This window comes from Physeter macrocephalus, chromosome 8 (genome assembly GCF_002837175.3).
Source record: "Physeter macrocephalus isolate SW-GA chromosome 8, ASM283717v5, whole genome shotgun sequence".
Lineage (NCBI taxonomy): Eukaryota > Metazoa > Chordata > Mammalia > Artiodactyla > Physeteridae > Physeter > Physeter macrocephalus.
Genome location: NC_041221.1, coordinates 113,631,036 through 113,645,392, shown reverse-complemented (window position 1 = coordinate 113,645,392; position 14,357 = coordinate 113,631,036). Strand labels below are relative to the sequence as shown.

Genomic DNA, 14,357 nt, shown 5'->3' with positions numbered 1-14,357 from the left:
TCTAGTTAACTAGGTATCAATGCACTCAATTAGCCAACACACAACAATGTGCTTTCATATAATAACTTAAGTTTCCTCCTTTTGAAAAAATATTCTGAAATACTGATCCTGAAATAAAAAACCATGTAAACCACTGGCTTTTAGGATATTCAAGTCCTAATGTTTCCATTTCATAAATAAATACAAGTTTTTAATAAAAATATTGCCAAGTATTACATTTCATTTTAATATTATTAAAATATCAACAATTAAAAAATGAGACTGTGGGTATGCATGCCAAGTCACAAGGTTTTGTTTTTTTCAAGCCAAATAACAATTCTGATTTAGAACTAGTGATGTGTAGGATTCTAAGGGTAACTAGCTATTATAAACGTGTGATTCTATGTTCTATGTCAAGACAAGCTCCCAGCTACAGAATTCTGAAGATCTTCAGACTCCATTTCCTAAGATACCAGCAAAGAGGAAAGGGATTTTAAATCTGAGAGCAAAGTAGCGATGGAGGTGTCGGTGCCGATATCCATCTATGGACACTCTCTTGGGTTGCAAGGAGAGGGATTTGAGAGGTCACAGCAGGAAGGTTAGAGAAGGATGGCCCATTCCATACTGTGCTATGGCTTCGCAGAACATGAGTCTTAAGTACATTTTTTTAAACATTTTCCCCCAGCCCTAAAATTCACCCAAGAGAAAGAGGTTGCCTTAAATGTAAAGAAGAAACCGATCAGCCCACGAGGGTAGCTCCTAGTCGGGAACGTTGAAGGGCAGCGCGCTGATGACCTCCCCAGACTCAGTGACGATGGCATCGTAGACCCAGCGGCGGTTGCAGCGGCATTCAGGGCCACACTTGTTGGAGTTACACTTGGGGCAGGGGTAGAAGCAGCCCAGGCAGTTCTTCTCCAGGCAATCGCACAGGTCAGCATCGTTGCAGATGAGCCTGCCGCTTTTGTCATACTTCTTCATAACTCTGCAAAGGAAAAGAATGACACTAACAGGACAGTGCAGTTTTCCTTAACACTGAGAATAGATTCTTGTGTAGCAATCTTCCCAAGTAGGCTCCCTTTACTCTGAGGAAGCAGCACCCTAAAGATGACCCAGCAACACTTCAGAATGCTATAAGGCAACACGTCCTGGGAAATTCAGTCAATATGCACCAATTACCAAGGCAGTCAGGGTTGTCACCTAGAGTAAGGCTCATTTTTTTTCCAGCATGCTGGGGAATGTAATATCCCACCTAAGCAAATTTTGAGGAATAGCTGATTAAAGGCTATTAAAATTTCCTTCTACAATTTTTTACTTAAAAATATAACCATCCTTGATGGAATTTCCCCCGATAAATTTCATCCATTTTTCCTTTCTTAAGAAAAAGCACTATATACAGCTGAAACTAACACCACATTGTAAATCAACTATACTTCAATTAAAAAAAAAGAGAGAGAGAAAAGAAGAAGCACTACAGTGAATACAGTCACATTTTGAATGACTTAAGAGAAGCATTGGAACTGTCCGTTACTATACCAACATCATTAAAAACAAAAACAAGCAAACTGAATATTCCTCTGCTAACAGTCTCCTCATACCACCGCTTCTGTCCCTTTCTGATTCTGTTTTTTTTTACCCAGTGTGGGGGGCAGAAGGTGTCATAAACTCTGAGTGACGGCAGGAAGTTCTGTACCAGTGAGTACACCGTGCTTTGTGCCCCAACACTGCCCCTGTCGGCATCTACAAGTCCAGGAAGCGAAAGGCTTTCACCAGGATTCTGCCACCTTCTCAAAACCAAACCATCTTGAAATAAATCCTTCAGTACTGAGCTGCTTGAAACCCTGAGAACGACAAAAGTACCTGTGTAGAGCCTGTATCCATTAGGACCAGTTGAAGTCAGAAAAGGCTGTGAAGTTATGACCTTCTGCACGCTTGGCCCCCAAGAAGGCATAACACCTCTTTCCCTTCCTGTTAGGTAATGCTATTCCATCCTCTTCTCTCTCCCAGTAAAGCGGGGAAGATTAAGGATCATTATGCAGACTTGCCTGATTATCTCACTGTAGCAGGACAGCCTTTCCAATGAGTATTTACATTTGAAGCTCTTCATCTGAAGCATGAGAGCTCCTACACCCACCAGGAAATGCACGTGTCAACAGACAAAGAGATGTGAAATCTATTATGGGAATGATGGAAATGAGGAGTCATGCAGCCAACAGAGAGCCTAGGTCAGACTCTGTCCTTCTCCCCGTGCCTTCACCCAAATACTCCCTGTCTTTACTCAGACATCAAGACACAAATCTTACAGTTTCCTGCCCATCTGATGCTATACTCTATATAGTTCTGAGCTATCATACGTACATAAAGTGTACAAAACATACATGCAGAGTTAAAGACTAAAACACACTTCCACGTATCCCAGCTTAATAAAGGGGTGTTGTGCCTTTGACATCCTCTTCATGCTCCATCCATTGCATCCCTCCACTCGGCCAAAAGGAACCACACCTTGATATCATAAAAATCAACTCCTTGTTTTACTTTTCATTATGCCATATGTGTATGTATCTCCAAGCGCACCACATTTTCCCTTCTGTAATTTGCTTTTTTAATTCTACACCATGATTTGAGATTCATCCATGGTGGCACATGTAGCTGTATTCAGATATTTTCACATCTATATGTATTCCACTGTACAAATATACCAGCTACTTAACTTTTCCATTATGGGTGGGCGTTTGGGTTATTACTACTTTATTTTCTTTGCTATTGCAGGGATGCTATGAATTTCTTGAACATGTCTCCTACTGTACGTGCATGAGTTTTTCCAGGATATACACCCAGGAGTGAATATGTGAGGTCATAAGGTACATAGGTAATGCCAAGCTGTTTTAAAACAGAGGCTGTACTATTTTACACTTAATTCATGTCCCATAGCTTCATCAACAGTGATATCAGAAGACTGAACTCTTTGCCCATCTGGTCAGGGGGGGCACTTCCCCACACTGTACCAATGAATAAGGTTTAGCATCCTGAGGGTTCACTAGCCTTTTCTTCTATGAAATGCCTGTTCATTGTTGGGTTCGTTTTTCTCTTAGGATGTTTATCTTTTTCTTATTGATTCATATATATTTTAGATACTGATCTTTTAGATCATAAATAACTTCTCCCACCTTGTGATTTGTCTCTCATTATTTGTAGAGTGTCTTTTAAAAGGCATAAACTCTTAATTTTAATGTAGTCAAATATATCAACCTTTTCCTTAATGGTCTGCTTAATTTATGCCTCTGGTGTACTAACAATAATTGAATTTATGATACTTCTGTGCCCATCTGATACTTGAATTCATTCCCATGGTTATATTATTTCTCCTTCTAATGCACATCTTTCTTACTTTTAATCATCTCTCCTACTACAGCCATTACTCTAGTGCAAGGACTTCTGAAGCCTGTTTTTAAAAAACTGATGCCTAGTTGGGGATTATAGTCTATTTCTTGAAATTGCTAACTTCCAGACATAAGGGGTGATACTGGACTTTAGAAAATACATTTTTAAATGATAAAAAACTGGCAACATTTAATTGCTTTGTCAAGGAGAATTCATGCATTTTGTAATCCCACAGATTAAATATAATAAATCATGATCTTACTTGTACTTTACAGAAAAATACTCATTCATCTTTGACATTCGTGCTTTCTTTTTCTGCTGCCTTGTTTCGGGATTGAAGTCTGCTACCTGTGGTCCGGGATTTTGAAATGCCAAGCATTTTAACTGTCGCTCTATCTGTTGCTATGAAACAAATAAAATGTATTAGTAGTAAGAACCAGATAATGTTATCTGCTTTACACAGCACCAAAATGAAGTTTCTGTAACTTTTACCATAATGGCATGAAAGCTTAGTTGTTTTAGCTAGAGTAATAAACAATTTAATCAGATTAAGTTTCAAAAGATGATGTAAAATTTTTCAAATTAGGTCATTCTTTCTGAATAAACAAATACATAGTATAAAACTATGTATAATAAAAAAGTAAAAAACAATCAAGGGGGAACAGAAGAATTCCCTTTATACCTGCAAAACACCCCTTGGCTTCTCAAATCTGCTGGGGATGAAAGTCAGAATTACCATTTTCTGGTGGATAATGACAAGGGAGTAAAAGCCCTTCCGCCCAGGTAAAGTATCTCAAGACACAGTGAGAACACACAATACACACAACCCTCCCCTTCAGTGCTCTAGGGCATCTCAGCACTCACTGCCCTGGGAGTGTGGACCCCATCAGGGCTCTGATGCAGAATGCAGCCACCTGAAGGATCCCCTCTCAGTCAAAGCCAGATTGCAAGAAGAAAATCTGGCTTGAATGACAAAATAGCGTGTTAGTGGAAATTTTCACAAGTCTCTGTTTTGGGATATTTATAATTCGAAATTAAATGGGGCCTAATTGGAAAGACAAGCAATAAAGATACTTCAATCAGTCCTGATAATTAATTTTGAACATGCAGCACATATGTCAGGAGTGAAGGGAATGCTCCTCTGAAGGATTTTAGAAGAAAATAATCTGAGTGGCCCCAAAACACTTAGGCTAACACATATATGAAATACTACATTTCGAAACCAAAGGGAAACTTTCAATGTATGAATTTCAAGGTAACAAATTAGTAACAGAATCTCGGGCTTTTCTACAGTTTCTTTAGCTTAATAATAGTCTAGTCAGTCTAAAATAATATAGGTATGTTTCTTTAAAATTTCATTTTCGTTTGTGTGTATGGGTTTGTTTTACAAACAACCTTATGAAACGATTCTGTATTTAGGTATAGCTGCGCAATAAACACAACTTAGTACGATCTACTATTATTCTCAGCAGCAAAGCAAGAGTTTAGTGCCTCTTTTCAGATCTTGGCTCTGCCACTTGTTACTGGAGTGCTTGGAGCAAGTTCCTACTTCTTCTAAGCCACAGTTTCTCCTTTTGCAAAATGGGTTAACTACAGTATCTTGTGATAAGGGTTAGGTGAATAAACATATACCAAGCTTTAGAACAGGTACTAGCATATCATGGGAAAAAAAAAACCCAAGGATTTGTTAAATAAAAATATTTGACCATATTCTCTACAAATTTTCTACTCCAAGGGTAGGATTTTATTGCACAGGATGCTGGGGACTGAGAGGCACAGGGGAGATAGGTAAGATGAGACCAGCTTCATGAAAGCGGGGTGAAGACGAGGAGAAGCCCCATTAGCACTAAGGGGCAGAGATCCTTCCTGTGGAATCCTGATGGGGCCTACCTTCCCACCCAAATCTGGGGCATCTCAGAGATCCCCAAGTTGCGAACTCCCCATATACCATGGAATCATAGTATCCACGAGCCATACCAGTTGCTTCTGTCCGATTTGACAGTTTTTCTCAGGAGAACTTTGACCTGCATGTCTCTCTTGCGTGGAATTGTTTTTTTCTGATTGTTCACTCATTTCTGATCACTAAAAAAAGTAATTGGAAAAAAGTAAAACACATTAATATCACATATCCCAAGTAACTTAATCCTGTAACTTTCCTGCTCTCTCCCTACATCTTACTTGCTCTGAAAACCAGACTTACTAGAAAAGCCATTTGCTCCCCTGGCTTCTTTTTTTTTTTTACCACTCACTCTTAAATCCTGCATCTGACTCCCCTAGAACACTTTACTGATGCTCTTCTCAGCGTGGTGTTCCATGAGCAAATCAACTGTACCTTTTACAGTTCTTAGCATCAGAGACCTCGCTGGAGCAGGCAACCCTGGGACCAGCCACTCCTGCCCGAGAAGACTAGGAATTCTTAGACCTCCGTTCTTCCCCCTTTACACTTACTCCCTTGAAAGAGAATAAGACACGTTAATGTCGTAGTACATCCCCAGTAACTTTGTGAAAATCTTCTTCGCTCCCATGGTTTCATTATAACCTTTTCAGAAATCATTGCCCAGGATGCCTCTAAAAGCTCCAACCTCCTCAACCAAGTTTTCTGACAAATTTCTAACACAACTTGTGCTAAATGGAAGTCATCAGTTTTCCATAAAACTCAGCTGCTTAAATACCTGTAATTTACTTTTAAATACTTCTATATAGATATATATATACATACACACACACACATACAAGATGCGTACGTGTGTGTGTGTGTGTGTCAGGTGAAGCTGACACAGGTTGACAATCACAAATGCACAGTCCAGGCTGCTCTGCAGTGTTCTGTCAGAAAGGACCACGATCCAGAGGAGGCTTCCGCAGCCCTGCTGCCTCTCCCGTCTCTTGTCAACTACCTGTGCTGAGTGCAGGGCGCTGTTTCTACCAAAGGACCTGAGCGTTAGGCTTGACCAGTTCATCTGGCACTGCCACTCTGCCTGCCAACTGGAAATTCCAATTCCACCAATGCCTCTCCATTCTCCCTATGTCTAGGGCCGCTAGACACGGATTGTTCACTCTTCTGTATCCTCCTCTCCAGTTCCCAACATTAGGTTAGGAAGACTTGTTGATTTTTCTTTCCTATCATTCCTAACATTGATTCTTCCTTTCCATTCTGTATCAGGGAGAAGCCACCCTAAAGATAGCAGTAGTAGTAGCCATAGTAGTAATAGTAGTAGTAGTACCTTACCCTTGACCAAGATGGGCTTATCGTTCCCCTCAGTTTGACTAAACTTCAGCCTTCTCCTGACTCTTTGCCTTGACCTTCCTTTTCTTAGATCCTTTACTTCAGAAAACATGTCATCGTAAATTCTTTCTCTGCTCCATTGAGATATAAATCTTCTCCCAGCCTCAGCCTGTTTTATAACCCCAGAAGGTCTTTCTCAAGGACTAGGGAGCCATCGCTTTGAAATGTAATCAGCCAGAAAGACTGGGCTCCTATTTGCCAGTCTCTGTGGGAAGGTAGAAGCCTAACTTGCTAACTGGTGGATTGGTGAGTGCCAATTAGCAAACACAGGTGACCTAATCACAGAGAAAAACATTTGCAAGCTCAGGAATTACTCAATGTGCCCAACACATCCCAGGGATCAATCTCTCCCCTAAAGTCCTCTAGTATTTTATTCCCACCTTTTATTTCAGTGGAGTTGAGCTCAGACTGAGTTCTGGCTTTCCTTCCCTATGATAGCTTTGAATAAAATCTACTTTGCCTGTTTCACTTGATCTGGTGCAGTTTTTGCTTTGACACTGTCACATGCAATTTCACATCTGATCAGCCAAACATTCCCAGGGAGCATTTTCCAAGTTGTCTGGAGATAAAATCCCATGGAGCTATTTTAAAAATGATAAATTCCCTGTCAAATGCCAGCCCTACTGGGGTTATCATTTGCAGAGGAAAATCGTGGTGATCTGTATAATTAATAAGTTCTCCAGGTGAATCCTATCCTGAGGCAATTATGGGAGATATTAGGATAGGTATAATTTTCTTCATCCAGTTTTGCCATCTGATCCTAAAACTATTGCCCGTAATTTCTTCCTACCCCAAATTTATCCAAAACATTGTAGTCATGTTGATATTCCTAAACCAGAAATGTCTTTATCTTATTCCTGTGAAAGGACTTCCGTGACTCCCCTCTGTCAATAACATCCCACATCCCTGGTGTATCACCGAAGGTCCATCAAAACCGACTCCAGCAACGTGTCTAGGCTCACCTCCCTGCATTCCTTACCTTGGGCCAAAGCTACTGACCTCCCCACTCCTGATACCATCCCTCCCATCTCTTACCTAACTCATTCCTTCCCCTGTGAACTCTGGTTTATCTCTCTGCTCCAAGAAGCCTCCCCATCAGTCTGATCCTCGAAGATTCCTTTCTCTCTTGGGCTCTGTTTGAAGCTTCCTCAAGAAAATTGCCCCCAGCGGGGCCCTAAACCTTCTAGCTTCTTCATGTAACAAATTTTCTTCCACGTGGGAATAGATATGACTTAATGATCATCTTTGCAAGCAAGAAAATCTTCTGAAAGAGCATCCATTTAACTGCATTAGGAGAAATGAACATTTTATGCAAATCCTCCACCCAAGATGCCTTTGGTTAAGTCCTTCATGAAATGTAGGTCTCCAAATATAGATTTGGGGGAAAACTTACTCATATTTATTCATATTCTAAATAAAGCAAATGGAAATTATAATAGAATTTCACCAGGGCCTGAAATTGTAATTGGATTTTATTAGGAACCCAGAATATCTGTCCCAGGAAAAGTAATAAAATGGTTCAGAGCTCCCTTTTTTCCCTGCTTGGCATTTCCCAGGCAGGGGTTCTTAACCAGAGAAGGAAAGCAGGGGACCCTTGAACTTAGATGAATAAAGAACACATATTTATTTTCACTAACCTCTAACTGAAATTCTGGCATTGTCTTTTATTATAAGGCAACCAGCAAACCACAACAGACTGAGTAGCACTTTTGACCGATGTTTTTATAACCCATTACAGTTGTTGTAGATATGTCAAAACATTATTGACACTCATCTTCAAAATGTTGGTAGTTCTTAGACCTGCCGCTAGATCTTATTTGATGTGTTGATAATAAAACATATATCACCATCATAAATTGTTTTTAACATGTTGGTAAGTGTATTTCAATATAATTGGTTTCCTTTGTAACCTTACAGATTTTATTTTATATGATTCAAACCATCATTCTGAAAAAAAAAAAAATCATCCTGAGAAATGGTCCATAGAAATAACAGCTGACCAAAGGAGTCCATGACACACAAAAATAAGATTAAGAACCCTTGCAAAGAGGCAGGGAGAACCCACTGCTGCCACCTCATTGATCATGGTGATGAGAAACAACAGCTCCTGGCTGTAGAAGATGTTCATTTTCAAGGATAGGGCTGGAAGCAATATGGTATATCCTGGGGAATTGCATTTAGTGAAACACAAAGTGTATGACATCAAGTTAACCAGCTCTCTGTTTTGTCCTAACATATGTCAGATTGCCTGTAAAAATCCGCAATATAGTCTAGCCCAAAGGGAAGCGGCTCCCCCAGGTGGCAGACATAACACAGACTCCAAGAGCAGCCATCCTTAAAGTATGGCCCAAGGATGGGGCAACAGTTTAGCACCAGGCTTGGGCCAGAATGGATGTCAGCCACTTCACTGGGTACATTGGCTAGTTTAGCTGATGTTTTTCTCCAGAGCAAGACTATCTATCTGGAGGAGGCAGTTCACTGATTTCCATTCTGGCCCAACCTTGATTCACCATGAACAGGAACTTTGAGTAGCACTGGGAGTGCATTTTGGCTGTGACACTCATCTTCCTTCTGTGGGTAGTTCAACTTCCACATGCAAGTTCCTACCTCTATTAGAAATTTAGCTCTGGAAGCAGTCTTATACCTTTCTTTATCTCCCCCTAGAACTACTACTTTGTTAGTACTCAATTCATATTTCATAAATATTATGCTAATAATGCTAATTATTAGGCACCTACTATGTGCCAAGTACATGTATTATTTCATTTCATTCCACTGCAACACTCTGAACTAGATACTGTTATTTCTATTGAATGTTTTACAGATGAGAAAACTGAGGCCCAGAAAGATCATTTAGGCCACAGGGGTTTGAAATCCAGACTTGTCTGACCTCCCAAACTAAGCCTTTTGGAGGATGTTACACTGCTTCAAGACTGATTTTAATGATGACCACCATCTCTACATAGGCTATTGCTAAGTGACGGGATATAATCAACCCGAGCCACACAGAGCTTGTTCCAAATGAAGCCTGGACTAGGAACAGGGGAAGACGCATTTAGATGATCATCTCAAGTTTGCCTCGTCCAGCTCCTCTGTCATAGCACACACCTCCAAAGTGCGCTGGGAAAAAGGTTCCCATCTCAGACGCACGAGCCACATCTGACCTCAGGATTGGATTTGGAAGTCAGCTGGAAAGAAGAAAGTCACACATAGACAAAGTCACCCTGGAAAATGCCTTCAGAAAATGCTGCCTGGGAAAGGCCCTATACAGCCAGGCCTTTCTCCAGTTTCTCAGGTTAGGAATCGGATGAAGTAGTTGACTTACTTACACACATATAGGAGCCGGCATGGTTGAATTATGTTTACCTTTAAACCCCAGATCTATGCACCCTGGCAAGTTCCACGCTCTAGGAGGCCTCAGGAACTAGGTCACCCTAGAAACAGCACTGGGTCCAGAGCCCCACCTTCCTGCTCACTCTGAGGCACAGGTCATCCAGGGAAATGCAGTAAAATGACTCACACTGTAAGCACTTACCCTTATCTTCAGGATGACTCCAGTACCGTAAGGTTGAACTTATGTAAGCTGATGGTGTCTTGCACAAGGTGGAGTATTTTTTCTACTTTTATGCCTAAGGACTCTAGCAAATTATCAAAAGAGGAAAAGCATTCAGTTTAAACTCTTGCTCCAAAGTTGGTCTCCACTTTTACTCAGTAGCAGATAAAGGGGTTTATTCAGAGACACTACCTGTCAGACACCCCTCAGAAAATATTTAGAAGTAAAACACACACGTATGTTCATTCAAAGCCCTTGCAGTAGAGAGTCAAGCTGTTTCAATCTCATTCTGTCTCTAGCCTCAGTTCCCATCCTTGGTAAAAATGACAGATCACTGAGATAATTGGCAGGTGAGCCAAATCCCACCAGGGACATATTTGGGAGAGAAATAACTGCTGTGCTGGTGATCAATTAAATCATTCCCTTGCTGGTCCCTCCCAGATGATTCAACTGTTTTCAAAGCCACAAAACTCCATAACCTCCAACAAAATCTCCACTGCCATTTGTCTGTAAGAATTAAAAGTAATTTTGATCCAAGCCTTTGAGAGTGTTTTTAGATAAATAATGTTAATGCTTTAGAAACAACTTTATTTGCAGTGTGTAAAGATTCCTAGGAACGCTTTTATTGCTGGATTTGCCAAAATACACACGCACACACACACACACACACACACATCCTTCTGTGGCTCAATGTAAAATAATGTGAAAACACTATCATAGATTTAAAATAATTTGAAATGCACTCAGCAGAGAATCTGATAAGCTATGCAACCATATCATTGCTTTTTTTTTTTTTTTTGGCTAACGCTGGGAAGGCTACAGTCTGGGGTCGCTCTGAAACCAAAGCCCCTGCAGGGCTCTTCTGGGTCAGTTACAGATCAGCATCCCCGAGGGCCTCTCTACTCACACCTCACTTATAATTTGGATCTCTTGAATTATACATTTAAATTCTTCCTTGCAACTTTAAGGATTATAAAAAACAGAAACCTGTCTGCTTACTCTGCCCCATCGATGGAAAGCAGAGAAGGAAGAAAATTCTTTTATGAGACAGCAGCCTGGGCCATTTCAGCCTTATGCTGATAAATATACATTCAGCATTGTCCTGATAAATATACTTCAAAACCACTCATCCCATATTTCAAGTGTGGAGGTCCTTTTTTCTAGATCCCTAACGTCTCTTTATGCTCATTTCTTAGTTTCCAGTTTCATGCCTGCAACAAAAAGAACTCCAACTTCTTCTGCTCTTAACTACAACACATTAATATGGCAATATCATTCAGAGTCAACATTCCGGGACCTGCTTTTGCTTTTGCCTCTTCTCTCTCTACCAGCCTCAGAGGAAATCAAGTTTAAGTGCATCATTTGAAAAGGAGCTTCTTTCCAATGATGATTTTCACAGTTTTGTTAGTGCCTACTTCTTAATGAGAGTTGCCTTGCCAAGCTGCAGCGGTGCGCTGTAAAGAGAAAGTACACATACCTTTAAGTCGGTTGACAAAGAAGGGAAGAATACTGGACAAAAAGAGAAACTGTAGTGCCTCGTCTCCTTTGTTTTGCTGAGAAACCATAGAACCCTCCGGAGGAAAAGTCAGAAGGCCCCTAAGGTGCTCCTTAACTCTTGTAATAGTGGCTGAGAGGAGAGGTGGAAAAACCGAGGGGGTGTGAGGTGGGTGTAATTGTTAACTCTCTCTTCCACCATGAGTCTATCTAAAATCATATGAAATCAGGGAATGATAATTCGTCTGCTCATCCATCTTGTATCTGCAGTAAGCCATGAATCTAGAGTTTATGATTTGACTGTACTGCTCAGTGTCATATCTTGACTTCAGATATTCCACTAATGTTAACAGCCAATTGCTGCCTGGCTATTTTTATACTTCAGTGTAAATAGCCCAGTATATATACACACACACATTCACACACACATTATAGATACAAATATGTAGTATTCTTGCAAAGAACAAAGAAAGGAAACAAAATCGTCAGTTACAAGAGCTTCCAACCCATCAGGCAATGATATAAAACCTGAAGGTGGTGCCGGAATTAAATATATTTGACCTGAACTTTATATCTGTTAAGTAACTGCTATGTTTTTGAGATTACACTGTAAGTACTGCATATAAAAAATATACACGATACTGCATATATATGATATTGCATATATATATTTAAACTAAAAACCATTTAGGAAAAAACTGGGTTGTCCCAGGAGAAAACTAAACCACGTTTATAAGCTGTGACTAAGACATATTAATCTCTAAATTACAGCCCTCTAATCATTGTCCTCTGCCACCAGGACTCAGCTATTGTGCTGTGAGTCATTAAAACCACTTCCCAGGCAGGTTAATATCCACCTCATTCATTTGTGAATTATAGGGTAAAAACCACCATTTCATTCCTAATTACTTTTGCAGCAAAAACAAGGAAAGGAAACAAAACCTGCAGTTTTAAGAGCTTGCAATCCATCTGGCAGTGATGCAAAACCTTAAGGGGGTACCAGAATTAAGTATGTTTGACCTGAACTTTATAACCATTAGGCAAAGGCTATATTTTTGAGATTACGCAGTAAATTTTGCCCATCAAAAATTTGTCATCTTGCCATTTAAGAATTGCCAATTCCATCTTGCCAATTAAGGATTGATAAACCTCAAATCAGGTAAAAATCCTACCAGATTTTTCCACAGTCAATCACACCTTACAAAAATACATGCTTTGGCCAATGTTTAGCTTTATTCTTTTTCTTTAAAAAAAAAATTAATTAATTTTTTATTTATTTATTTATTTTTTTTTTGTGGTATGCAGGTCTCCCTCTGTTGTGGCCTCTCCCGTTGTGGAGCACAGGCTCCGGACGCGCAGGCCCAGCGGCCATGGCTCACGGGCCCAGCCGCTCCGCGGCATGTGGGATCCTCCCAGACCGGGGCGCGAACCCGGTTCCCCTGCATCGGCAGGCGGACGCGCAACCACTGCGCCACCAGGGAAGCCCCTTAATTTATATTTTTATACAGCAGGTTCTTATTAGTTATCTATTTTATACATATTAGTGTATACATTTCAATCCCAATCTCCCAATTCATCCCACCACCAGCCCCTGACCACCCACTTTCCCCCCTTGGTGTCCGTACGTTTGTTCTCTACATCTGTCTCTACTTCTGCCTTGCATACTGGTTCATCTGTACCATTTTTCTAGATTCCACATATATGCATTAATATATGATATTTTTTCTTTTTCTAATGTACTTCACTCTGTATGACAGTCTCTAGGTCCATCCACGTCTCTACAAATGACCCAATTTCGTTCCTTTTTATGGCTGAATAATATTCTTACACACTTAACAGAAGAAGGTACTTTTCACGGATCTTACCACACAAGATGCTACAAAAAGAACAAACATATCAAGGGCCAAATACAAGGCAGTAATCCTCTTAAAACTGGAGGGAAATCTTCTATAGGATAAGGATTGAGACCAACCAAGAAAAGTCCCAACTGAAAACGTTTTTTAAAATTTAAGTGCTAAGAAATAAATGTGCCACAAGTTCGAAAGTTATTACTTCCCCTTATTTCTTCAATTTAGAAAAGAATATAGGTGATTTCCCTGGTGGTCCAGCAGTTAAGACTCTGCGCTCCCAATGCAGGGGACACGGGTTCGATCCCTGGTCGAGGAACTGAGATCCCGCATGCCACCCAGCACGGCCAAAAAAAGAATATAAATTATACAAAATAATTTCGTGTGTTATTTCCAAGTTTCTCAAGTAAAATCGAATGGCCTTTTTTTTATAGCACAGGGAACTATATTCAATATATAACCTGTAAAGATGATACAAATAGGTGGAGAAATATACCATGTTCTTGGATTGGAAGAATCAACATTGTGAAAATGACTCTACTACCCAAAGCAATCTACAGAGTAAAGCCAGACACTATAAAACTCTTAGAGGAAAACATAAGACACTGATGAAAGAAATTAAAGATGATACAAACAGATGGAGAGATATACCATGTTCTTGGATTGGAAGAATCAACATTGTGAAAATGACTCTACTACCCAAAGCAATCTACAGATTCAATGCAATCCCTATCAAACTACCACTGGCATTTTTTACAGAACTAGAAAAAAAAATTTCACAATTTGTATGGAAACACAAAAGACCCCAAAGAGCCAAAGCAAT

General features: G+C 40.1%; 1 protein-coding gene across 2 annotated transcripts in view; it reads right to left on the bottom strand.

Annotated features, from left to right (window-relative positions):
* Positions 1–210: 210 nt before the first annotated feature.
* The window catches only part of ARL14EPL (ARF like GTPase 14 effector protein like), a 32,327-nt gene continuing 18,180 nt past the window's right edge, over positions 211–14,357 (bottom strand). Inside the window, exons 1-5 of one of the 2 annotated variants that reach the window (XM_007123397.3) lie at positions 10,176–10,783; positions 5,690–5,808; positions 5,335–5,439; positions 3,620–3,759; positions 211–961 (exon numbers count right to left, since the gene is read on the bottom strand). In XM_007123397.3, the coding sequence (XP_007123459.1) occupies positions 739–961; positions 3,620–3,759; positions 5,335–5,430 (459 nt within the window). In that variant the 5' untranslated portion in view covers positions 5,431–5,439; positions 5,690–5,808; positions 10,176–10,783 and the 3' untranslated portion in view covers positions 211–738. Of the gene's footprint in view, positions 962–3,619; positions 3,760–5,334; positions 5,440–5,689; positions 5,809–10,175; positions 10,784–14,357 lie in introns of those variants that run through there. The other variant, XM_055086724.1, reaches the window with a different exon arrangement.